The 25,686-nt window shown below is 53.5% G+C and overlaps 1 protein-coding gene across 1 annotated transcript in view; it reads right to left on the bottom strand.

Moving 5' to 3' along the window:
* Positions 1–7,652: 7,652 nt before the first annotated feature.
* The window catches only part of LOC133770622 (U2 small nuclear ribonucleoprotein B''-like), a 36,617-nt gene continuing 18,583 nt past the window's right edge, over positions 7,653–25,686 (bottom strand). The window contains 3 exon segments of the mRNA XM_062206673.1: positions 7,653–7,841; positions 9,024–9,277; positions 9,280–9,552. Of these exon segments, the coding sequence (XP_062062657.1) occupies positions 7,653–7,841; positions 9,024–9,277; positions 9,280–9,552 (716 nt within the window).

Below are 25,686 nucleotides of genomic sequence, written 5' to 3'. Positions count from 1 at the left end.
GAGACTTTTTTTTTTTTTTTTTTTGCTAATCCTCATGCCCTTGAGACACACCCAAGTCATTGTGTTCATCAGTTTTTAGTTCTGTTTGCTCAGTAGTATTCCATGCGGACTCCCAGAGCTGCCCTCTGCTCACTCGTTGAGCTGACGGATACTTGGGAAGTTTCCAATCTGGGGCTATTATGAAGAGAGCCACTAGTAATGTCGGTGTGCAGGTTTTATGCGTGTGTGGGTTTTCACTTCTCTGCGATATTTGCCCCCAGACTGTAACTGCCGAGGTTTCCACCGTGCGCGTGCGTTTCATTTTATAAGCAGTTTCCCGCTGTTTTCCATGGAATTTCGCACCAGGAATGCAGGAGAGAGCAGCGTCTCTGCAGGCTCACCAGCATTTCCTGTTACTGCTGGCCGTCCTCATAGGTAGACAGCGATTTTGTGTCTTTAATTTCAGCTCCCTGGTGGCTAATCATGTTTGTTCGGCATCATTTCCGGGGCTGTTCCCCCCACGTCACTCCTCTTGGGCAGGTGTCTGATAAGACCCAAGGCTCTTTGGCTTCAGGCAAGGGTTCCTGGGGGCGTATTTATGCTGGAATGCAAGGCAGACTCTGCAGGTAGAGCCGCCCAGGTACCACAGGCTCAAGAAGGGGAGCTGGGCAGGGCTGTATGATGGACGGGAGGTGGACCGGCGCCCCCTCAGCTCCCAGCACCTGGATCCATTCCTAGCCTTGCGTTCTGCAAAGGTGCCTTTGTTTTTTATTCTTGCACAAGACTCACTCCAAAGCCACTCCACCAAGGTCACCTATTGGCCCCATTGGGCTGCTCTAGGCACGTGTCCAAGCAGCAGGGGGTCTTTTGTGGCTAGGGTGTGGGTACTCATCTTCTCTGCCTGGCCTGGAGCTGGGTGAGCGGCCCACGGCCACAGATTGTGGGAGGTGGACTTGGGTCAGGTCCTGATGGGCTTTTCAGTGCTGCTTCTGTCCTGTTTCCTGTTCATGGCTTTGGCCCATTTTCTAATTGGATTGTTTGCTTTGTATTCTCAAGTTACAGAAATGGCATTTTGTTGCACGCTTTGCTTTGTTGCCTAGTTTTTTAGCCCACAGGCCTGTGCGTGCTGCTTGGAGCACATCTAAGGATGCATCCCTCTTTGTTGCTCAGGGTCCTCCCAGAGGTGCACCTCCCACAGTTCATCTGTCTGTGACCCCAAGAACCCAAATTGCCTTCAACCCCAAATGCCATACATTACTGTACCCAAGGAAGAATGTATTTATTTTTAAAAAATTTACTTTTTAAAATATTTCTTTCTGGGGCCGGCGCTGTGGCCCCTGCCCACAGCGCCAGCATCCCATATAAGCACTGGTTCATGTCCTGGTTGCTCCATTTCCAATCCAGCTCCCTGCTAATGTGCCTGGAAAAGCAGCAGAAGATGGCTCAAGTGCTTGGGCCTCTGCACCCAAGTGGGAGACCCTGAAGAAGCTCCTGGCTCCTGGTTTCAGATCGGCCCAGCTCCAACAGCTGTGGCCACTTGGGAAGTGAACCAGCAGATGGAAGACCCCTCTCTCTGTCTATAACTCTGCCTCTCAAATAAATAAATAAATCTTTATATATATATATATATATATATATATATATATATATATTTCTTTCTTTCTTTTTTGTAGTTCACTTCATAAATGGCCACAACAGCCAGGGCTGCACCAGACCAAAGCCAGGAGCCAGGAACTCCATCCTTGTCTCCCACATGGGTGGCAGGAGCCCAAGTACTTGGGTTGTCTTCTGTAGCCTTCCCAGGTGCATTAGCAGGAAGCTGGATCAAAAGCGGAGCAGCCAGGCCCTCGGAACCTGCATTCCAATATGGGATGCTGGTGTCACAAGCAGCAGCTTAACTCACTGTGCCACCATGCTGGCCCCAAGAAGGTCTTTGAAGTCATTCACAAGTGATGAATTGCTGGGTCACAGGCTGCCTGTACCCAGAGCCCCAGCCTGCACCTTGCCGACTCCTGGAACTATCCAGCTAAATTCCCAATGTGAATGATATAAAGTGATAGCAAATTATTCTAATCAACTTTATTAATATATAATTTCTATATAGTAACATAAACACGTTTAATGAGCACATTTTGGTAACACACACAACTGTGAACACAGTCCTGATCCAGCTATGAAGTATTGCTATCACCCCAAAAGTTCCCTGTGTGCTTTCCCACCATCTCTTCTCCTTGCCCCCCAAAAAACCATTCATTTCACTTTTTTGTTGTAGTTGTTTAAGATTTACTTAAAAGGCAGAGTTACAGAGAGAGAGAGAGATCTTCCACCTATTGGTTCACTCCCCAAATGACCAGGGCTGGGCTAGGCTAAAGCTGGGAGCCAGGAACTCCATCTGGGTCTCCTGTGTAGGTGGCAGGGACCCAAGCACTTGGAGTCATCTACCACTGCCTTCCTGAGCACAGTAACAGGAGGTAGATAAGAAGTGGAGCCGCCAAGACTCAAACTGGTGTTCACATGGGCTGTTGGTGGTGCAGGAAGTGGCTTAACCCACGGTGCCACAATGCCAACCCCTCATTTGACTCCCACCACTGTAAATTAGGCCTTCCTGTTCCAGAATGTTATCACAGCATTAAACTTTGTGTGTTGGGCTTCTTTCACTGTGCAGGGAGGTGTTGAGAGTTAAGAGTATAAACAGCTCATTCCCTTCTATATATATATATATATATATATATATATATATATATCTTTAAGTAGTATTTACTGTGTGAATATCAATTTGTTTCGTTTACTTCTAGTTTGGGGAATTTGAGGCTACTATATCTAAAACTGCTATCTATTGCTTTTCTTTTCTATCTGTTTGCATTTTTTTGCTACCTAATACAGTTTAACGTCCCTGTTTCTGAACTTTAAAATATCCTCACCCCGGGGAGGGTCTTTGGGCTGGCGGGTAAGGTGGTGTTTTAGAGGCCCACCGCTCCATCACAGAGCCAGGGTTCAAGTCCCAGCTCTGCCTCCTGATTCCAGCTTCCTGCTCATGCGCCTGCTGGGAGGCAGCAGGTGGAGCTTTAAGTACGTGGATTCCTGCCACCCACATGGGAGCCTGCATTGTTTGTCTTGGGCCTGCCCCAGTCATGGCTGTGCGGGTATTGGGGGAGGGATTCAGCAGAGAGTGGTTTTGTGTCGCTGTGTGTCTGTCTCTGTAAGTAAGTACGCGCACACACAGAAACAACTTTCCCTTCTGCAAATCGCCTGTTTTTATGCTTTGTTCCTTTCCCCCCATTTGAGCCCTGTCTTTTTCTCCTTTGGTAGATTCTGGATCTGGATAGTGGTTTCTCATTGTCTTTTGAGGTCACAAGTACATCCTCCCAATTGGTGTCATTTCTCTGTCGTCATCCTGGGCAGAGAACTCTAATTCTGATTAATCAAACTGACAGGTTTTTTTCCTTATAGTTTGTGCTTTTGAAATTTTCTTTGACTCTATCTCCTGTGTCTTGAGAACACAGAGATAATCTTCATTTTATGTGATTATAGAATAATACTGCAGGGCTAGCACTGTGGTGTGGTAGGTAAAGCTGTTGCCTGCAGTGCCGGCATCCCATACGGGCACCCGTTCGAGTCCCGACTGCGCCACTTCTGATCCGGCTCTCTGGTATGGCCTGGGAAAGCAGTGGAAGATGGCCTGAGTGCTTGGGCCCCTGCACCCACGTGGGAGACCCAGAAGAAGCTCCTAGCTCCTGGCTTCGGATTGGATAAACTCTAGCCATTGCAGCCATTTGGGAAGTGAACCAGAGGATGGAAGATCTCTCTCTCTCTCTCTCTCTCTCTCTCTCTCTCTTTCTCTCTCTCTCTGCCTCTGCCTCTCTGTAACTCTGCCTTTCAAATAAAAAATAAATATTAAATAATAATAATAATAATACTCTTCCGTGAAGTAGGTGATGTTCTTGGAATAGATGAATGGCTAAAGAGCAGGTTATATTATTCTTTGAAGTTAATGGATGTTCTTTTTTAAAGACTTATTTATTGTTTGTTTATTTATTTACTTGAAAGGCAGAGTGAAAGAGAGAGAGAGAGAGAGAGAGAGATCCATCTTCCGTTCACTGGTTCACTTTCCAAATGGCCACAATGGCTGGGGTTGGGCCGGGATGAAGCCAGGAGCCTGGAGTTCCATTCAGGTCTCCCAGATGCGTGGCAGGGGTCTTCCCTGTGTCCCCCACGCCCCTGAGTCACCTCTCTCTACTGTCTCGCACTGACGTTCTTAAGTCTTCTCCCAAGCTTCCAATAGTATCCACTTTCATCTCACCCCAAGCAGCAGTCATCAGAAGGGGGCTCTCCGTTATGGTTTTTCAAGTTGTAGGGAGGATACCAGGCCATGGTCTTGGAAAGGGTGGAGATCTCGGGCTGGCTGGCTGGATAGCAGGTGAGACAAACTTTACGTCTACACAGCACCGGTTGGTGCATTTCTCTCATTGGCCTGCACCAATACCGTGGTGACAGGGACAGATGTATTTTGCAATAACTCGGTTGGGACTCAGAAAATGAAAGCCCAAAGCATGGCGCTTGGGCACGCTGGGTGCTGTTCACCAAAGGGCTGTCCAAGCCTCTGTGACCTCCTCCTGCCCAGCAGTCTCTCACCCCTGATTCTAAAAACTCTCTCTGCGTATCCCTCACCTGCCCTGGGACCAGATCGTCCAGAGAGCGTTGGACTCCATCGTGGGGAGAGAGGTCTGCAGGCAAGCACCGTGTGCGGACGGACTCTGTCCTGGGCCGTCACCTGCTCTCCAGCCCCACTCCTCCCTCCCCAGCATCACCTACTCTTCTCAAAGTTGCCTGCCTGCCCCTCTCTCCCCCCAGGAAGACAGACAGTGACTCCTAAAGGTCACGGGTTGTTGGGCACTCACTGTGTCTGGAGGCGTCCCTGTGCACGTAACACATTTGGAAATCTTTTCCCCCCGTTGATCTGTCTTATGTCAGCTTGGTGCAGAGATTCAACTGACTGGAACTTCAGAGGGGGGAGGAAGATCCTCTTTGTCCTACATATTCCAAGGGGACATCTGGCCCCCCCTTCCTTGTTTTAAAAGATCTAGTTGTTTATTTGAAAGGCGGGGAGGGAGGGATAGGGGAGAGAGAGAGATAAAGAGAGAGGGAGAGAGAGAGAGAGATCTTCTATCTGCTGGTTCACTTCCCACTGGCCCTAACAATCAGGGCTGAGCCAGGCCAAAGCCAGGAGCCAGGAGCTTGTTCTGGGTCTCCCATGGGGTGCAGGGGCCCAAGGACTTGGGCCATCCTCTGCTGCCAGGACTGGAGCTGGCGCTTGGATGTGGGTGTTGTGTCTCCGGCAGTGGCCTGCCCTGCTGCTCACGGCGCCAGCCTGTGGGGCCCTTTCTGAATGGACACTGCCAGGATCCAGCTCGAGGGGACTGTGGCCGTGTGCGATGCAGCCACCATCTTGGTCATGACTGCCTGCTTGCCTTGTAGGTAGAGGTCATCCCCAGTCCCAGGACAGGGGAAACAAAGCAGCTGAGATAAGCTGTGGCCCTTGTCTGATGGTCTTATCTCCCCCTGGAATGTTTCTTTGAATGTTCACATTTCTTGAAAAATTCCTGGCGCTCTAATTAGCACTGCCTTTGGCAGCCCCTTCTACGCTGGTTTTTTCCAAAACAGAGACCCAGCTGACAGGTTCATCCACTAGCAAACCATCCCTCTCCCCATCTTCTCCCCAGAGATTTGCTGCTACAGACTCTTCCGTCAATCCGGGGAGTCCCCGGCAGGTGCCCCAGCCAGCAGCGCAGCAGAGTGCCCCCCACTTCCCATGCCTCTGTAGTACTTTATCTCCCATTCTCTCCCACTCCTCCAATTTAGCCCTAATCGTCTTTAAACAACATCAAAGCTTTCCCACATTAAAAAAAATGTTTTATATATTTATTTGAGAGAGAGACAGAGACAGAGACAGGCAGAGTACTCATCTACTGGCTCACTTACCAAATGCCTGCATTGGCTAGGGCTGAGCCAAGCCAAACCTGGGAGCCAGAAACTCTATTTGGGTCTTCTATGTGGGTGGCAGCGGCACAACTCGGGGTGTGCATTAGCAGGAATCTGGACGGGAGTGGAGCAGGGGACTGGAACCCAGGCACTCCAATATGGGATGCTGGAATCATTTATCTATTTGAAAGACAGAGTCACACAGAGAGAGTGAAAGAGAGAGAGAGAGAGAGAGAGAGAGATCTTCTATCCTCTGGTTCACTCCCCAAATGGCTGCAATGGCTGTGTTACCGGGGAATGGCAGGGTCCTTGTCTTCGTGCAAGAAAGAATTCAGGCGTGAGACAGAGAGTAGTGGAAAGTAAAATAGCAAGGTTTATTAGGGCAGGGACATCCGTAAGAACGGATGAGCACCTCTCCAGACAGAACCTGAGAGAGAGTGCGCAGTCGCTAGGACTGGGGGAAGAGCAAGGTTACATGGCTGAGTGGAGAGAGTACACCTGGGCAGGCCAGGTGGGCAGTCAGCAGAGAGGCAGAGGGCTGAGCGCACAGTCTGGTTGAGGCGCGCCGGGGGTGGGGGGTGGGGTGGGGGTGGGGGGGTGCTGTTAAGGGGATGGGTCTTGCCTCCCCACCTCTGCTCCTCTTGGAACAAAGGACTTCTTGGATGTAAACAGAATTCCTATCTGAGTTTTCCCCCTGAAGTTATCAGACAGGGGGAAGCCTGGCTGGCATCGCCCTGGGTTAGAGGAAGGATGGGCAGGACCCCCTGGGGGATCAGGATCTTGAGAGCAGGATATTTGAAATGCAGATATCAGGCAGAAGGGGCGGGAACCCCCACCTGGCAGCTTGTCAGACAGAAGGGGCAGGGCAGGATGACTTTGAGATGCAGATACTGGACCTAGGTGTCTCCTTAGGCCTTTGTCACACACACATAAACTCATATCTGACTTCCTACCTAACAGCTGGAGCTGGACCCAGGCCATAGCCAGGAGTTAGGAGCTTCTTCCGGGTCTCCCACTTGTGCACTGGGGCCCAAACACTTGGGCCATCTTCTGCTGTTTCCCCCAGGCCATTAGCAGGGAGCTGGATTGGAGTGGAGCAGCTGGGGCTCCAACCGGGGCCGATAAGGGATGCTGGCCTCGCAGGTAGAGGCTCAACCCATGGGGCCACAGAGCTGACCCCAGACCTGAACCCTTGTGGAAGGTCAGGAACTGCCACCCCAGAACAGCCTTCTCGGGTGACAGAGGCGCTCTCTGAGCTCGCCCATCTGCCCGCACAGCCTCCCAAAGGGAGCCAACAGTCCCCAGTCATTGTCCAGGAACCCCAACCAGGGTGCCCAGGCAGGCCACCCCCTGCCCAGCGGGGGCTGCTGGGGCAGCGTTATCACCTCAGCCGGGAAATTGATCCATGGTCGGGGAAATTGATCGATGATCGCTTCGCGCCCCCACCCCCGCACTCCTCTGCAGCTCAGGGACCACCCCTTCCCTCGCCTCTGTGGCTCTCCGGTGCGCCTGCTCAAGATTACGCCTGGGTTTCCCCCGTGAATCTTCTTCGTGTCAGTTTATTTCACAGCCACCTGGAAAGGTGGAGGGAAGCCATCTTGCTCCCCCACACCCCGTTTTTGAGCCTAGCGCTTGCGATTGCGTAACCGCGGTCCGTGCTGCCCGAAGGCACGCAGGCCCTGGGTGTGCAGGGTTTACAGCGCGCGGTACTGTCCCGGGGGGCCTGGAGGAGTCGGGGGCGGTCCCTGCTCCCCGAGTGGCCGGCCCCGGGCCCTGCAGGTGCAGCTGCCCGCGCGGGTCTGCTCCCAGCGCCCCGCACCCCGCCGCCGCCCCTCCGCGGGAGGGCTCTGCGCGGCCCGCAGCCACCTCCGCCTCCGGATAGCCTTGCGTGGAAAGGGTTAACCATTTACAGAAAGCCAAGCGCTTCCCTCTGCTCCCCGCCCCACTCTTGAGATGCTCTGCGAAAGGTCAGATGTTTCCAGCGTCTCAACAGACGGCCTGTGTCTGCTTAAATGGAAAGACAGCGAGTCCCCGGCACGCAGCCAGCCCTCGTGGGCAGCTCTGGCCCGGTCCCGCGGGCACCTGGCTGGCTGCCCGCCCCGTGCACCCCACCCCCACCCCGGCCCGGGCTCAGTCCCACTGAGTCCCCCTGCCCCGGGGGGGGGGACAAACAGGGCACGACCAGGGAACCGCAGAGCCTTTGTGGAAAATACCAGTAAAAATTCCGTTTATTCTGTTGCAGAAAAAACCCAGGCTAAGCTGTTTATTTAAATATATATTCTCCATGCAACATTTGAAGACCTTCTCCTGTGCATGAGTTTCAAACTGTTTTTGCACCAAAAGAAATTTACTTTCTAATTCCATTGTCGATGTACACTTTTTAAATAACTGTTTTCAGAGGGAGACAGAAAGACAGAGCTGTCATATCCTAGGTCACTCTGCAAATACCCACCCGGGGGAGGAGAACTCGATTCAGGTCTCCTAAGTGGGTGTAGGGAGTTGAACTACTGGAGCCATCACTGCTATTTCCCACGGCTTCACTAGCAGGGAGCTGGAGCTAGGAGCAGGAGCCAGACATTGAACACAAGTACTCTGATAGGAGACTCAGGTGTCAGGGCCTGTGCTGTGGTTTAGCAGGTAAAGCCACGCCCTGCAAGGCAGGCTTCCCATATAGGTGCTAGTTCGAGTCCCGGCTGCTCCACTTCTGATCCAGCTCCCTGTTAATGTGCCTGGGAAAGCAGTGGAGGATGGCCCAAGTGCTGGGGCCCTGCGTCCACATGGCAGAGTTAGAGAGAGAGACAGAGGTAGAGAGAGAGAAATCTTCTGTCAGCTGGTTCACTCCCCAAATGGCCCCAAAGGCCAGAGCTGGGCCAATCTGAAGCCAGGAGCCAGGAGCTTCTTCTGGGTCTCCCACACAGGTGCAGTGGCCCAAGGACTTGGGCCATCTTCCACTGCTTTTCTAGGCCATAGCAGAGAGCTGGATCAGAAGTGGAGCAGCTGGGACTCGAACTGGCGCCCATATGGGATGCCGGCACTGCAGGCAGCAGCCTTACCTGCTACGCCACAGCGCCGGCCCCAACATTTTCAGATTCTACACACGCGATGCCTGGTCTGCCAGGTACTAAACGTGCTTCCTTGAAACCAGGGTGCTGATTAAACGGCAAGGACAGCGTCATCTCCTTAGTCTCTTCCGGTAAGTTCCTAAGGGCTGAAATACCGTTTGCAGCGTAATTAGGGACCTGAGGGCCTGGTGCTGAACTCGCTTGGTTATTGGCTGAGTTGGGTGTTGTGTGCTCAGGCTTTCTCTTTGCAATGTGATTTTGGCTTTTCTGTTTGCCAGCCAAGTGCCACGCAATTTAGATATTAGATCAGAATCTGTTTTTGCAAACTGGACTCGCAGTGGAAGTCCTTGTAAGTGCTCAGAGCATCTGCGAGATAACCGAGGCCTGCCCCTCCCCTTCATGGTCTTTGCTGCCGCAATGTCTACCATGTGGCCAGGCTGAGAACGCGGGGAGTACAGGGATCTCTTCGATTCTTCTTTTTTAATTTTTGTCATTAATATTATAATATAAATCGTATGATCTGGTCTGATGTCTATGTTCAAATAGCCAGAGTGCTATGCTCTCTCCAGTAGGAACCAAAAGTTGGAAAACAAGATACAGGTGTCGGGGCCAGTGCTGTGATGCAGCGAGTTGAACCCCTAGCCTGAAGCACCGGCATCCCACATGGGCGCCAGTTCTAGTCCCAGCTGCTCCACTTCTGATCCAGCTCTCTGCTATGGCCTGGGAAAGCAGTAGAAGATGACCCAAGTCCTTGGGCCCCTGCACCCATGGGGGAGACCCAGAAGAAACTCCTGGCTTCAAATCAGCACAGCTCCGGCCTTTGGGGCCGTTTGGGGAGTGAACCCCAGATAGAAGACCTCTCTATCTCTACTTCTCTCTGTAACTCTGTCTTTCAAATAAATAAAATAAATCTTTAAAAAAAAAAAAAAAAAGATGCCACGGCTAGGTCAGACTTTAGCCAAGAGCCGAGAGCTTCTTCCGGGTCTCCCACATGGGTGCAGGGGCCCAAGGACTTGGGCCATTTTCCACTGCTTTCCCAGACCATAGCAGAGAGCTGGATTAAAAGTGCAGCAGGTGGCTGGAGGTGTGGCACAGTGAGTTAATCCTCCGCCTGTGGCGCTGGCATCCCATATGGGTGTCAGTTCAAGTCCTGGCTGCTCCTCTTCCCATCCAGCTCTCTGCTGTGGACTGGGAAAGCAGTAGAAGATGACCCAAGTCCTTGGGACCCTGCCATATGTGGGAGACCCAGATGAAGCACTTGGCTCCTGGCTTCGGATCAGTGCAGCTCCAGCCGTTGTGGCCATCTGGGGAGTGAACCAACGGACTGAAGACCATTCTCTGTCTCTCCCTCTCACTGTCTCACTGTCTGTAACTCTACCTTTCAAATAAATAAAATCTTTTTTTGAAAAAAAAAAAATAGTGGAACAGCTGGGACTCAGCATTTGAAGAGTGAACCAGTGGATGGAAGATCTCTCTCTCTCTCTCTCTCCCTCTCCCTCTCCCTCTCCCTCTCCCTCTCGGTTTCTCCTTCTCTCTCTGTAACTCTGACCTTTGAATAAATAAATAAATCTTTAAGAAAAAAGAGAGGGGCTGGCACTATGACACAGTGGGTTAAACTGTCATCTGCAGTGATGGCATCCCATATGGACAACAGTTCAAGTCCCAGCTGCTCCACTTCCTATCCAGCTCCCTGCTGATGGCCTGGGAAAGCCGTGGAAGATGGTCAAAGTGCTTGGGCCCTGCACCCATGTGGGAAACCTAGAAGAAGCTCCTGGCTCCTGGCTTTGGCCTGGCCCAGCTCCAGCTGTTGCAGCCATTTGGGGAGTCCTCTCTCTTTGTAACTCTGACTTTCAAATAAGTAAATAAATCTCAAAAAGAAAAGAAAAAGGGGCCAGCGCTGTGGCATAGTGGGTAAAGCCGCCGCCTGCAGTGCCAGCATCCCATATGGGCACCGGTTTGAGTCCCAGCTGCTCCACTTCCAATCCAGCTCTCTGCTATGGCCTGGGAAAGCAATAGAAGATGGCCCATGTGGGAGACCCATGTGGGAGACTGGGAATAAGCTACTGGCTCCTGGCTTTGGATCAGCACAGCTTCGGCCATTGCAGCCAACTGGGGAGTGAACCATCAGATGGAAGACCTCTCTCTCTCTCTGCCTTTCCTTCTCTCTATGTAACTCTGACTGACTTTCAAATAAATAAATACATCTTCAAAAAAAAAAAAAAAAAGATTAAGACATCCCTCTCTCACACTTCAGGTCTCAGGTGACATGCAGGCTACGGGATACAGAAGCTGGAGCAGAGACTGTCCTGGAAGACTCATCCAAGGAATTAAAGGGCTTTTCTTGGTTCTTGTTCCTCTGTGCACCCGGCTTCCAGGCAGTCCGCATCAGCTGTTACCGTGGTAACGCTTTCCACTAAGCTGCTGGGTATCCAGGACCTTGTTTATGACATCACCTTCAATCCCCACCTGCACCCAGGAAGCAGGAACAGGAGTCCCGGCAAGATCCAGGAGCTTGTCTAAGGGGCCACAGCTGGTAAACAATCTCTTTGGGATTCAAACCTAGGTCTGACGAGCAAACCTGCATTCTATTCTAAAATTTTTATTAAACGACTGGGGTGGGCATTGCAGCCTAGTGAGTTCAGCCGCTGCTTGGGATGCCTGCATCCCATAGCAGAGCGCCTAGGGCAGGCCCAGCACTCCGTGCTTCTGATCCAGCTCCCTGTCCAGGCACCTGGGAAGCAGCAGTGGTGGCACAAATGCTCGGGCCCCTGCCACCCATGTGGAAAATCCGGATGGAGTTCCAGGCTCCTGGCTTCAGTCAGGCCTGCCTCTGGCTATTGTGGCCATTTGGGGAGGGAACCAGTGGATGGAAGCTCTCTCTCTCTTGGGGCCAGCGTTGTGGCATATTGGGTAAAGCAGCTACCTGTGTCTCCGGCATCCCAAATGGGCATTGGTTCGAGTCCCAGCTGCTCCATTTCCAATCCAGCTCCCTGCTAATGTGCCTGGGAAAGCAGTGGAAGATGCCCAAATGCTTGGGCCCTTGCACCCAAGTGAGAGACCTGGAAGAAGCTTCTGGCTCTTGGCTTTGGCCTGGCCCAGAACCAGCTATTGCTGCCCTTTGGGGAGTGACCCAGCAGATGGAAGGCCTCTCTGTCTCTTTTTTTTTCTCTCTGTAACTCTGCCTTTCAAACAAGTAAATAAATAAATCAATCTAAAGAAAAATAGTTCTCTTTAAAAGCTTCATGGAAAATGCAAACACATGATAGCTTTATTTGGGTGCACAAGAATTTTTTTTTTATAGATTTATTTTATTTATTTGAAAGACAGAGTTACAGAGAGAGGTAGAGACACAGAGAGAGGTCTTCCATCCGCTGGTTCACTCCCCAGATGGCCACAGTGGCCGGAGCTGTGCCGATCTGAAGCCAGGAGCCAGGAGCTTCTTCCAGGTCTCCCACGTGGGTGCAGGGGCCCAAGGACTTGGGCCATCCTCCACTGCTATCCCAGGCCATAGCAGAGAGCTAGATTGGAAGAGGAGCAGCCAGAACTAGAACCGGCGCCCACATGGGATGCTGATGCTTCAGGCCAGGGCGTTAACCTGCTGAGCCACAGCGCTGGCCCCGGGTGCACAAGAACTTTGAAACCCACATAGTTTTTCATGATGTGTAATTTTTCTGAAGACCTCCCTCCAATCTGTGTGGATTCCAAAATGTTTTTGCATAAAGTTAAAAATAGATTAATGGAATTATTTGAAAGACAGAAAGATTGGGAGATTATCCACCTGCTGGATCACTCCCCAAATGCCTGCCACAGCCAGGGCTGGGCCAGGCCCAAGCCAGGAGCTGGGAGCTCCACGCAGGTCTCTCCCATGGGTGACAGGGACCCAAGTACTTATCACCTGCTGCCTCCCAGGGTGCACGCTGGCAGGAAGTCGGTATTGGGAGAGGAGCCAGGAGTCCAATATGTGACGCAGGATTGCCAGGCATTATCTTAACCACTTGACCACACACCTGCCCCAGCCTTATCTTGTATTTCCATTTTTCCATGAACTTGTTGAAGTCAGCTCATTTATCACTGTGTGCAGGAAGGCCAGGAAGGACACATCAGTGGATACCCCCTGGGGGGAGGGTGTGCCGTGGGTGGCCGGCTAGTTCCAGCTCTCTCCGCCTCCAGGGGAAAGTTTCACTTTCACACTCGCTGACGTTAGGCCAAGGAAATGAGAGGGAAAGAGAGGGGCAAGTGTCCCTGCTGGAAGTGTCCTGTGGGGGGATGTCCCTGTGGAGGTGTCCATGGGGACGATCACACACTGGGCTCGGCCCCATGAGCCCCTCTGGGGGGGAAGCTCGGGCAGGAAGTTCACGTGTGCTGGTCTAAGCCTCGGAGATCTGAGGTGTCTGTTAGCCCAGCGTAACTTAGGCTGCCCTGCCTAGTGGTGCGCTGATGGGGGCGTTTCGTGTCCCCTGCTGAACGTCTCTGTATTTTTCACCTTTTCACCATGAGAAAATGTGCAGTTATAAATTCTTTAAAAAATATTTATCTGGCCGGCGCCGTGGCTCAACAGGCTAATCCTCCACCTTGCGGCGCCGGCACACCGGGTTCTAGTCCCGGTCGGGGCGCCGGATTCTGTCCCGGTTGCCCCTCTTCCAGGCCAGCTCTCTGCTGTGGCCAGGGAGTGCAGTGGAGGATGGCCCAGGTCCTTGGGCCCTGCACCCACATGGGAGACCAGGAGAAGCACCTGGCTCCTGGCTTCGGATCAGCGCGATGCGCTGGCCGCGGCGGCCATTGGAGAGTGAACCAACGGTAAAGGAAGACCTTTCTTCTCTCTGTCTCTCTCTCACTGTCCACTCTGCCTGTCAAAAAAAAAATCTATTTATTTGAGAAGCAGGAGTGGGGGAGAGCAAGCGAGCTCATTCATTGCTGGTTTACTCCCCAAAGGCCCACAATGGCCGCTCCTTGGGGCTGGAACGCAATCCGGGTCTCCTGTGTGGGTGGCAGGGACCCATCACTGCCACCTCCCAGGATCTACATTAGCAGGAAGCTGGAGTCAGGAGCTGAGGACTCGAACCCAGACACTTCAGTGTGGCAGGCGGGCATTTAAACCAGCACCCTTCCTACTAGGTCACATGCCTACTCATTTGTAATTTTTAAAATGAGAGTAAGGGGCTGATGCCATGGTGTAGTAGGTTAATCCTCCGCCTGCGGTGCCAGCATCCCGTACGGATGCTGGTTCTAGTCCCGGCTGCTCCTCTTCCAGTCCAGCTCTCTGCTGTGGCCTGAGAGGGCAGTAGAGGATGGCCCAAGTCCTTGGGCCCCTGCACCCACTTGGGAGACCCGGAGGAAGCTCCTGGCTCCTGGCTTTGACCTGGCCCCGTTCCAGCCACTCAGGCCATTTGGGGGGAGTGAGCCAGCAGATGGAAGATCTCTCACTCTCTTTCTGTCTCTCCTCTTCTCTCTGTAACACTGCTTTTCAAATTAAAGACAAATCTTAAAATAAGAGTAATAATAGACATTCACAGAAACCGGATGGGAGCATACCCACTGCTCTGCAACTTTCCTCTTACCTTTAGGCCTATTTCCTACATCACCTTCTGTCAGTCTGACTCACTTTTTTTTTTTTTTGGACAGGCAGAGTGGATAGTGAGAGAGAGAGACAGAGAGAAAGGTCTTCCTTTTGCCGCTGGTTCACCCTCCAATGGCCGCTGCGGCTGGCGCATCGTGCTGATCCGAAGCCAGGAGCCAGATGCTTCTCCTGGTCTCCCATGCGGGTGCAGGGCCCAAGCACTTGGGCCATCCTCCACTGCCTTCCCGGGCCATAGCAGAGAGCTGGCCTGGAAGAGGGGCAACCGGGATAGAATCCAGCGCCCAAGCTGGGACTAGAACCCGGTGTGCCGGCGCCGCAAGGTGGAGGACTAGCCTGTTAAGCCACGGCGCCGGCCCTGACTCACTTTTTTCAGCTGTCTCCTATTTTCTCCTCTGGCTCTACCACGATGCCTGAGAATGGACACGTGTGTTGCTTCCTATTCTTCTCGAAGCACTACTTACTACTAAGCTGCAGCCTGCCTGCCGCACCATACGCGAGACGCTGTTCGTTTTCCCTTCTTTGGTTCCTATCTGCCAGCTGCAGCCCGATCTTGGCACCCAGGAGGGCTGTGTGTACCCCCCGCAGCCAGAGCGCCTCCCAGGATCTACGGATGAGGAGGCTGCTAAGTGCCTGGGCTGCGGCCGGCCGGGCAGGAGCAGGGCCGGGACGCATGTGTACACACAGCCAGCGCTGACTCGGCCTGACTCACGAGCGCAGGCAGGTTAAGTTAACAGTCTGGAAACTCCAGAGCCGTGAGCGCGGGTGACTCTGACTCAGGGACAGTCACCCCGTAAACAAGCATTTTCGCTGTTTCCCTTAAGGGCTTGTGACATCAGTCACTGGGGATCGAAGGAAGCTGAGGCTTGTTTGAAGGGAGTGCCGGGGGGCCGGGGGATTAGGGTGTCTGTGCCTCACGCAGGGGGAGACATCCGCTTGGTCCTCATCCGTGCCTGGAGTGTGCCCCACGTGCAGGGCCCATGGCAGCTGGCACAGAGTTCCAGCTGCCAACCATCCCAGAGCTACTGGACCTGGACTGCGAACCCCGTCACGCGTGGGTCGCGACCTCTCCCCCTCCCTTCTTCTATCAGTGGCATTTTCACTTTCTTTTCAAAATGAACTTGGCTTTATTCTCTCTTTTTTTTTTTTCCTGGTTATAAAGGAAATGCTTGCTCATTGTATAATGAAGTTTTAGACAATACCGAAAAGAATTAAGAAGAGTGAAAAGTCACCCACAAGTTTTCCTGGAGATGTTCCATGGGCATTTTCCTTTAAAAGATTTATTTATTTATTTATTTATTAAATATTTTATTTATTTATTTATTTGACAGGTAGAGTTACAGACAGTGAGAGAGACAGAGAGAAAGGTCTTCCTTCCATTGGTTCACCCCCCCAAATGGCCGCTATGGCCGGAGCTATGCCGATCCAAAGCCAGGAGCCAGGTGCTTCCTCCCGGTCTCCCATGTGGGTGCAGAGCCCGAGCACTTGGGCCATCCTTTACTGCCCTCCCGGGCCACAGCAGAGAGCTGGACTGGAAGAGGAGCAACCGGGACTAGAACCCGGTGCCCATATGGGATGCAGGCGCCGCCGCAGGTGGAGGATTAACCAAGTGAGCCATGGTGCCGGCCCTGATTTATTTATTTATTTATTTGAAAGGCAGAGTTACAGAGATAGAAACATCTTCCATCCACTGGTTGACTCACCAAGTGGCTGCAATGGCCAGGACTGGACCAAGCCAAAACCAGGAGCCTGGAACTCCATCTGGGTCTCCCATGTGGGTGGCAAGGGCCCAAGCACTCGGGGGGGATCACCAGCTGCTTTCCCAGGAGCATTAGCAAGGAGCTGGATCAGAAGTGGAGCAGCTGGGACTCGAACCCACTCTCATATGGGATGTTGGTGTTTCAGATGGTGGTTTAACCCTCCGTACCACAACGCCAGCCCATACTATTAGCATTTTTTTTAAAAAATTATTATTTAGGGGCCGGCACTGTGGTGTAGCTGGTAAAGCCACTGCCTGCAGTGCCAGCATACCATATGAGTGCCAGTTTGAGACCCAGTTGCTTCACTTCTGATCCAGCTCTCTGCTGTGGCCTGGGAAAGCAGTAGAAGATGGCCCAAGTCCTTGGGCCCCCGCACCCACAAGGGAGACCTGGAAGAAGCTCCTGGCTCCTGGCTTCGGATTGGCGCAGTTCTGGCCATTGCAGCCAGTTGGGGAATGAACCAGCGGATGGAAGACCTCTCTTTCTCTCTCTCTCAGCCTCTCCTTTTCTCTCTGTGTAACTCTGACTTTTTTTAAAAAACAGGTTTATTTTATTTATTTGAAAGACAGAGTTATAGAGTGAGGTAGAGACGGGGGTGGGGGGAGGTCTTCCATCCACTGGTTCACTCCCCAGATGGCCACGAAGGCCGGAGCTGCGCCCATCTGAAGCCAGGAGCCAGGAGCTTCTTTCAGGTCTCCCACGTGGATGCAGGGATCCAGAGACTTGGGCCATCCTCCACTGCTTTCCCAGGCCATAGCAGAGAGCTGGATGGAGTTTCCTTTCAATCCCTTCCTGACCCCTTTGTGAATTCCCTCGTGGGTTTCTTAGTGGCTCCTTTGTGTGTGGGTCCCTCTGTGCGTGGATCCCCTCCTGTGTGAGTCCCTTCATCATCGCCAGAAATGTCACAAAAGGAAAGGCCGTGGAAGCCGTGGGGTTCTTGTCTCCATGCAAGAAAGAATTCAGACAGAGAGCGGAGTGAAAAGGCTTTATTGGGGATAGGGCATCCATCAGAACGGCAGGGACAGAGAGAGCGCCCAGTGGCTGGGGCTGGGGGAGAGTGAGGTGACGTGGTTGAGTGGAGAGAATACACCTGGGCAGGCCAGGCGGGCGGCCCAGCAGAGAGGCAGAGGGCTGGGTGCCTGACTTTTAAATACATAAATAAATCTTTAAAAAAATCATTATTTCAAAGTCATAGAAAGAGACAAAGGGATAGGTGGAGGGAGATCTTCTATCCACTGGTTCATTCCCCCAGTGCCTACAACAGCTGGGCTGGGCTAGGCTGAAGCCAAGAGCCTGGCACACCATCCAGGTCTCCCATGGGAATGGCAGATACCAAACACCCGAACCATCACCATTACCTCCCGGGCTGTGCATTAGCGGGAAGCTGGATTGGGGGCTGAGTAGCGGGACTGGAACAAGGCATTCCGATCTGGGATGTAGGCATCCCAAGCAATGCCTTTCCCACTGCACCACACACCCGCCCCTACCTTTGGCATTTTGGAGACTTTCTGGAAACTCCAAACTTTCCATGTGCACCTGCACCTCACATAGGCACATATTTACAAAGTTCTAATATGCATCAATTTCTTTTTTTTAATTTTAATTTATTTTCATTTCATTTGAAAGAGAGACACAGAAAGACTAAAAGATTTTCCATCCGTTGCTTCACTCCCCAAATGCCCGCGACAGTTAGGGCTGGGCCAGGCTGAAGTTAGGAGCCTGGAACTCCATCCAGGCCTCCACGTGGGTGGCAGGGGCCCAACTGCTTGGTCCATCGTCTGCCTCTCCCCTGGTGCATTAGCAGGGAGCTGGATGCAAAGTGGAGCAGCCGGGACTGGAACCTGTGGTGCCGCAACCCCTGTGCCCTCCTGTGTGCCATGCATCGATTTCTGCCCTGTGATCCATCAAGCAGGTGTGGCCAGGAGTCTCTGGTCCCCTCCCTCCCTTGCCAAAAGACCTAGCAGAAGGCCATCCAAAGACTGACTAAGCCCTTAATGAGCTTAACACGCTGATCCAAAGGCTGTGTGATGACTTTAACAATTTAGCCAGGAAGAACTTCATTTTCCACGCAGCTGGGAGTGAGTTCACACCCGCTTGGAGTCAAACTGGCTGGGTTCTAGACCTGCCTCTCTGCCATCACCGTGTGAGGGCAGGCCCCTCTGAACTGCACGTGTAGCTGGTATGTGGGAAGGTGGCGGAGCACACGCTGGCACTGCTGGGATTCCAAGGCAGGAGAACGGGGAACAAAATGGGACTTCCCAGCCCCAGAAGAGGGCAAGAATTTTAGGCAACATTTGTGCAGCCACCCTCCATATCCGCCAGCTTTGCTTCCAAGGATTCAGCTAATCTCAGATCCAGAAGGTAGTTAGCCCTACTGTGGCTACATCTGAACAGGCCCACTTCTTTTCATGTCATTATCCCCTGAATGATACAATGTAACAACTATTTATACAGCAACAACATTGCATCAGGTGCCATAAGTAATCTAGAGAGGACTGACAAGAGGAGATTGACAGGACTGAAGAGGAGAGGGTATTGTGGCACAGCGGGCTAAGCACAGCTTGGGACCCCTACATCCCGTATCAGTGCCTGCATCCCATATCCAAGCACTGGTTGAGTCGTGGATACTGTTTCTGATCCAGCTCCCTGCTAAGGTGCCTGGGAAGCACTGGGCAGGTGCCATCCGTGTGGGACACCAGGATGAAGCTCCTGGCTCTTGGCTTCAGCGTGGCCCAGCCCCAGCTGTTGCAGTCATCTGGAGAGGGAACCAGTGGGTGGAAGATCTCTCTATCTCTCTGTCACTCTGTTCTCTGTTCAAATAAATAAATCATTTAAAAAGATAACAAAGTCTGTGGGAGGAGGTCCTGAGCTTCTTTGCAAACACCACACCATTTTGTATAAGAGACTTGCGCTTCTGAGGATTTGGGTGACTGCTGGGGTCCTGGGGCGGGGGGCGAAGGCATCCTAGAGTCCTAGAAAAATCTGGAGCAAGAAAGAACCTCAGCGACCAGAGGACACCGCCCCCCCGCCCATACACCATACAATGATTCTGAACGTGTTGTATGTCTGCCATAACCCACAGAAAGGTGGGACGTGTGGCTTCTGTCCTCGAAGGCAGTCCCCTGTCTGGCTCGGGGTCCTGCAAAGAGCTGTCTGACGTGGCACCGTCATTCCATAGACGAGTGGCGGTCCTGGCTGCTCCACTTCCAGTCCAGCTCTCTGCTGATAGGCCTGGGAAAACAGCAGAAGATGGCCCAAGTGCTTGGGCTCCTGCACCCACATGGGAGACACAGATGGAGTTCTAGGCTCTTGGCTTCGGCCTGGCCCCACCCTGGCTGTGGTGGGCATTTGGGAAGTGCACCAGTGAATGGAAGATCTCTCTCCTCTCTGTCTTGCAAATAAATAAATGGATCTCAAAAGCAAGAGACCTGCCTGAGTCGGGCATTCGAGTCTTGGTGTGGCACTGAAGAAGGCAAATGGTGCAAGACAGGCGCGTAAGCCTCTGGTGCCTGCACTTGCTTATCCATGCAGTCAGGTTTATGATCCTGCTCGACCTGTCCCTTGGAGCTGCGAGGTGCAGCGAGGTGCCACGGGGGAGTGTTTGGGGAACCTCTGGAGCTGCTCCCCCACTCAGAGCTGCCCTGTCACAGCTGTATCCATTGCAGGGGACAGAGAGGACCCCCATTCACAGGGGTCACAGGGCTGGCACCATGGCGTAGCCAGTGAAGCTGCCATCTGCGGTGCCAGCATCCCATATGGGCTCCAGTTCAAGTCCTGGCTGCTCTACTTCTGATCCAGCTCCCTGCTGATGGCCTGGGAAAGCAGTGAAAGGTGGCTCAAGTAGTGGGCCATTGCACTTACGTGGGAGACCCGGATGGGTCTTACGTGGGAGCCAGGCTGTTGTAACCATCTGGGGAGTGAACCAGCAGATGGGAGATATCTCTCTGTCCCCTGACCCCCATCCCACCCGTGACACTGCCTTTCAAATAAATAAAATTAAATTAAAAAATAGATCTTAGAAAAAAGAGATGGGTTGCACAGGGAGGGACACCACCAGGGAGTTTTTGGGGGTGCAGCTCTGGACCCTGGAGGGCAGCAGGAGAAAAGCCCCTGTCCTCACTAAGCTTAGGATCTGGTGGACGAAGGCAGTGCCCCCAAAATGGGGAGCTGTGGGGGAGGGGGTTCCTAGGCATGAAACGAAACAGGGATAGGAACACGGGTCAGGGGGTCACCAAGGAAGGCTTCTCTGAGGAGGGGGCACCTGAGGGCAGGGCCTGAGTGACAAGGACAGCCATGCAAAGACCTGGAGTGCCAAGTGTTCGGGACAAGGGGACAGAGAGCTCAGATGCCACAGACAGGCGCAAACTGCACAAGGAGGGCAAACAGGACAGGGGGCCGGGAGCAGCGGGGCTGGGGGAGAGGCGTGCAGGGGCAGGGTTGCTCCTGGGCAAACACGCTCTCAGCTGGGTCTGAAGCTTTGGGTCCTTTAGGTTGTGACCGGGGGCTTGCCGAGGCCTCATCCGTGGCCAGCACAAGGTCTGCAGCCCACCACTAGACAGCGACATACAGAGACAGCGGGCTTGCCCCAGACCACCTGCTGCTCCCTTCTGCAATACCAGGTCTTGGGCCCCAGCCTCTGTGCCCTAGCCAAGGCTCTGGGCATGGGTGAGGGCGCTCGGAAGGGGGTTTGCAAGGCCACGGGGCAGGAAGGAGGGCCCAGAATGGACCCTCCCCATGTCTCAGGGCTTCCTGCTACAACAGTGACACCCCAGCACTGGGCTCCCAGAGGGAAGTGTGTCGCCCAGGCTGGGCCCAACCCTCAGGGCTCAGCTGCCAGGGGCAGAGAGGAGGAGGGGTCAGCTCCAGGAGCCCAGCCAGCCAGGAGCAACCTGAGCCAGCAGGAAACTGGCCCCCCGCCAGGCCAGGCATGACCCAGCAGCTGGAGCCTTTGTTCCCTGTGTTGGCCTTGTAGACTTTCCCAGGCACCTGCACTGGGCCCCAGGAGCACCTGGGCCGGGAAGGGGCTCCCACGGGATCTGGTTCTCCTGTCGCAGGGAGTGGCCAACTCGTGACCCTGAGCGAGGCCCCGTGCTGTCATTACAATAGCGTCCACTTACAGATCTGCTGCCGCCGCCGCCAGGGGTGTCATTTCACTTAACCCTGGGGACCAGCCCGGGAGGCACGTACCACTGTGGTCCCTGTGTCACAGAATACGAAACAGACGATGCAGATTTAGGAGAAAACCCCTCCCCCACAGCCACACAGAGAGGCCGTGAAGCCCCTGGCGTCCTGGGTCCCGGGGTCCACAATCCCAGCCTGCCTGCTTCTGTGACCTGGGACATGACGTCAGCTTTCCCCAAGCCTGCCCTGAGGGGACCCATGGAAAGCCTCAGGCAACACAGAGATTTCATTTGTATTTATTTGCATTTTATTTGAAAAGCAGAGCTCTTCCAGCGGCTGGCTGGCTACCCGAATGCCTGCCAATCAATAGCCAGGGCTAGGCCAGGTCAAAGCCCAGAGCCTGGAACTCCATCTGAGTCTCGTATGGTCTCCCATATGAACGCTGGTTCAAGTCCTGGCAGCTCCACTTCCAATCCAGTTCTCTGCTGTGGCCTGGGAAAGCAGTAGAAGATGGCCCAAGTCCTTGGGCCCCTGCACCCACATGGGAGACCCAGAAGAAGCTCCTGGCTTCTGGCTTTGGATCAGCCCAGCTCTGGCCTTTGCAGCCAATTAGGGAGTGAACCAGCAGATGGAAGACCTCTCTCTTTCTCTCCCTCTCTCTCTCTTTCTCTTTCTCTCTGCCTCTCTTCTCTCTCTGTGTAACTCTGACTTTCAAATAAATAAATAATTATTTTTTCAAAAAGTGAGGCTGGGAATTGAACCAGGCACCCTGATGTGGGATGTGGGTCCCCCAGCCAGCGGCTCCACTGCTGGACCAAATACTCAGCCCAGTGCACGGGTCCTGATGTGGGCTCGCTGCTTCCCAAAGCTCTGTGCCTTGGGACGGCCCCACCCCCGAGCCTCAGTTTCCCTGCCTGGTAAACAGGTATACTAGGATCCCCTAACAGGGCTGCGGGAAGCCTGGAGCTCTCTGAATGGTCTCAGGAAAGGGGCCGTGCGCCGGAGGCCATCAGAGGGAGATGCCTTTCTGTACAAAGGTGCCCTCTTTGCTTTCTCTACTGAGACAAAGAAGAAACACAAGTAGGAAATCCAGTCTTGGCGCCATTCCCCGCGCTGGCAGCCGGGCTCGGAAGATTTTCCCAGAAGGAAAACCAGAAGTGGCAGCTCAGGTCGAGCACTGTTTGTAGTGGCAGGGGGACGGAGAAGAGGAGCCAGCGGAGTGGCTGAGCGTCCCGCCTCCTGCCGCCCTGGGCTGTGATGTCAGAGATGGACACGACCACCTCGCTCATTCAGTCAACAAACACCAACTGAGTCCCTGCAGACGCTGCGGGGACAGGGAGGGCCCAGGGACCTGGCGAGTTTCCTGTAAAGGGGAACGAGTATGAAGAAGGTGACGGTGACTGGGTCTACATCCGTGAGGGTGCTTCCACCCCGGTGCTGGCTGCACCAGGCATTCAGTAAGCGCTCCATGTGTGCATAAAGAAGCCGATGAATAAAGCATGCCACTCATGTTGTCTTGGGGAAGAGCGGGTCCCGGTCTCACTGCGGCTCCTGCTGGGGTGGGGACACCGAGACTGGACTTTGCCTTGACCACGTCACACAGTCCCCACCCCTGCAGGGCTGCTGGCCAGGCTCTGCGTGGCGGCCGCACCCACACACTCTCTCTCTCGGCCTCACCAGCCAGGCTCCACCCAGCACCCTACCCAGTACCACCGCTTCCCAGGGTCATGCCCCAGACACTCCCGCCCTGTTGGCTCCTGGTACAGCCATCAGCACAGCTCTCCCACCCCGTTTGTCACTTGAAAATGACCTCCTCCAGAGCCACTCCACTCGTGGCCCTCAGCTCTCTTGAGCCCCCCAGGAAGAGGTCCGTGGCCTGCTGGTCACAGCTTCAGGGTTGTCCTGGCCCTGCTGTTCTGAGACTGGGAACCGCTGGAGTCCCCGGGCAGCGCCTTCGCCCAGGCCTGGGGAGAACCCGCCCCCTGGTGGCCAGGAGCTGCCCAGCACCTTGGGTACCTGCAGAGAGAGAATTCGCCTTGGTCATGATTGTTTTAAAAGAAAATCCATTTCTAAAAAGCTGATCAGGTGCATCTCTCAGGGAATCCCACACTCTTGGAGAACGCCGTTTTGGATTTTGCAAAGTCAGAGGCAAGTTTCCTGACTCTGGATTCCCTTAACACTGCTGAGTGGGGGAGGGGTGCCTGTGAATTGTGGCTTTAGTGATTGGCAGCTCTGCAAAGGCTCTCCCCAGGGAAACAGTTTCTGTAAATGTGGAACCTGCCTTCCACTCTTCTTCTTCTTCTTCTTCTTCTTTTTTTTTTTTTTTTTTTTGACAGGCAGAGTGGATAGTGAGAGAGAGAGAGACAGAGAGAAAGGTCTTCCTTCACCGTTGGTTCACCCTCCAATGGCCGCCGCGGCCGGCGCATCTTGCTGATCCGAAGCCAGGAGCCAGGTGCTTTTTCCTGGTCTCCCATGGGGTGCAGGGCCCAAGGACCTGGGCCATCCTCCACTGCACTCCCGGGCCACAGCAGAGAGCTGGCCTGGAAGAGGGGCAACCGGGACAGAATCCGGCGCCCCGACCGGGACTAGAACCTGGTGTGCCGGCACCACAGGCAGAGGATTAGCCTATTGAGCTGTGGCGCCGGCCGCCTTCCACTCTTTAAATGGATCTAACAGCCCTGTCAGGGCGAATATCGGGCTACTTTGAACAGGAGGCAGAAAAATGGAATTAAGTTTATTTTGGTCCAAAAAAATTCTAAAACCATGTATTTTCCATGAGCTTTTGGAAGACCCCCCATATGCACAGGTTCCAAGTTTTATTTATATATATATATATATATATATATATATGCGCGCTAAATTTTATTCCAGGAATGACTCTATTACCCTGAACTGGCAAATTAAGATTTCCATCAGCAGCAAGACTGCTCGCTCAGATATTAGGTCAGTCATTATCAAGTCTAAAAGTTGGATTTCAAAATTTTCTGCGCCAAAATAAGCTTATCTTTTTTTTTAAGGAAAAGATTCATTTATTTATTTGAAAGGTAATTGCAGCGAAAGAGAGAGAGAGAGAGAGAGAGAGAGATCTTCCATCCACCGGTTCATTCCGCAAATGGCTGCAACAGCTGAGGCTGGGCCAGGCCAAAGCCAGGAGCCTGGAATTCCCATGTGGGCGGCTGGAGTCCAAGCCCTTGGGCCGTCTTCTGCTGCTTTCCCAGGTGCATTAGTGAGGGTGCTGGATCGGAAGCAGGGCGGTGAGGATTCGAACGGGATGCCACAGTCGCAGGTGGCGGCTGTGCCCGGATGCTGGCCCCTAACCTCGTCTTTGAGTTCCATTTTCCGTGCATTTTTGGAGTCTCCTCGTCAGCACGTCATCTATTAAATGACCTGTAAAAGCAGCGCCCGCCCGTGCTCGCATTCCTCAGCTTTTGGCTGGACGGTGTTTATTTGTAGTGGGAGCAGAACTCTGAGTGCCTGCCGTGAACTCATTTACAAGCATTTTTGTCCCTGTTATGTAATGCCCTGGATCGGGTGCTGGCTGTTTGGGTGTTACTGGGGGCAGGGGGTGGTTGTGGAGGAGGAGGAAGAAGATTGGAAAAGACCTGAAGCTCCCCGGGGGGGCTCTCTCCCGTTCAGACACAACATACACAGATGACACCATCAGCCAACAATTGCAACACAGAAACAGAGTAAGGAAACAGCCATGCGCTGAGAGCCGCAAGCAGCGTGGGCGGCTGCCGATGGCAGCAAACCGGGCTTGCGAGGAGTCTGGAGGGTCGCCAGGCCCACCAACTGGGGCCTTCTAGGGGCTGGGGGTGGGGTGGGGAATGTCGAGGAAGGAGCCAGCATCCGCACCTCCTTGGGGGTGCAGCCAGCATGCCTCCTGCGGCGGGCGCTGAGACACATCTGGCAATGACCCTCATGGTGGCAGGGACCCCACTCCTTGTTGCTACCGTGTGGCTGCCACTCACCATCACATACAAGTCACGTCCCCTACCCTCCCGGCCCACTGATGCCTCTTCCTGCCCGGACAGACCTATGCCTTCACCAGGAACCGTTAGGGCATCCCCCACTGGCACAGCCCTGGCGAGGTCCCGCTGGGTAAGCCCTTGTCCTGCCCCTGCCTCTGTCCCCGAAGGGAGAAAGCTGAGCCCTTGGGTCCCCGCAGCCTCGAGGGCTCCCAGTGTCGGAAGCCAGGCACGCCATACAG

Source organism: Lepus europaeus, chromosome 11 (assembly GCF_033115175.1).
Source record: "Lepus europaeus isolate LE1 chromosome 11, mLepTim1.pri, whole genome shotgun sequence".
NCBI lineage: Eukaryota > Metazoa > Chordata > Mammalia > Lagomorpha > Leporidae > Lepus > Lepus europaeus.
This window is presented reverse-complemented; position numbering and strand designations above follow the sequence as displayed.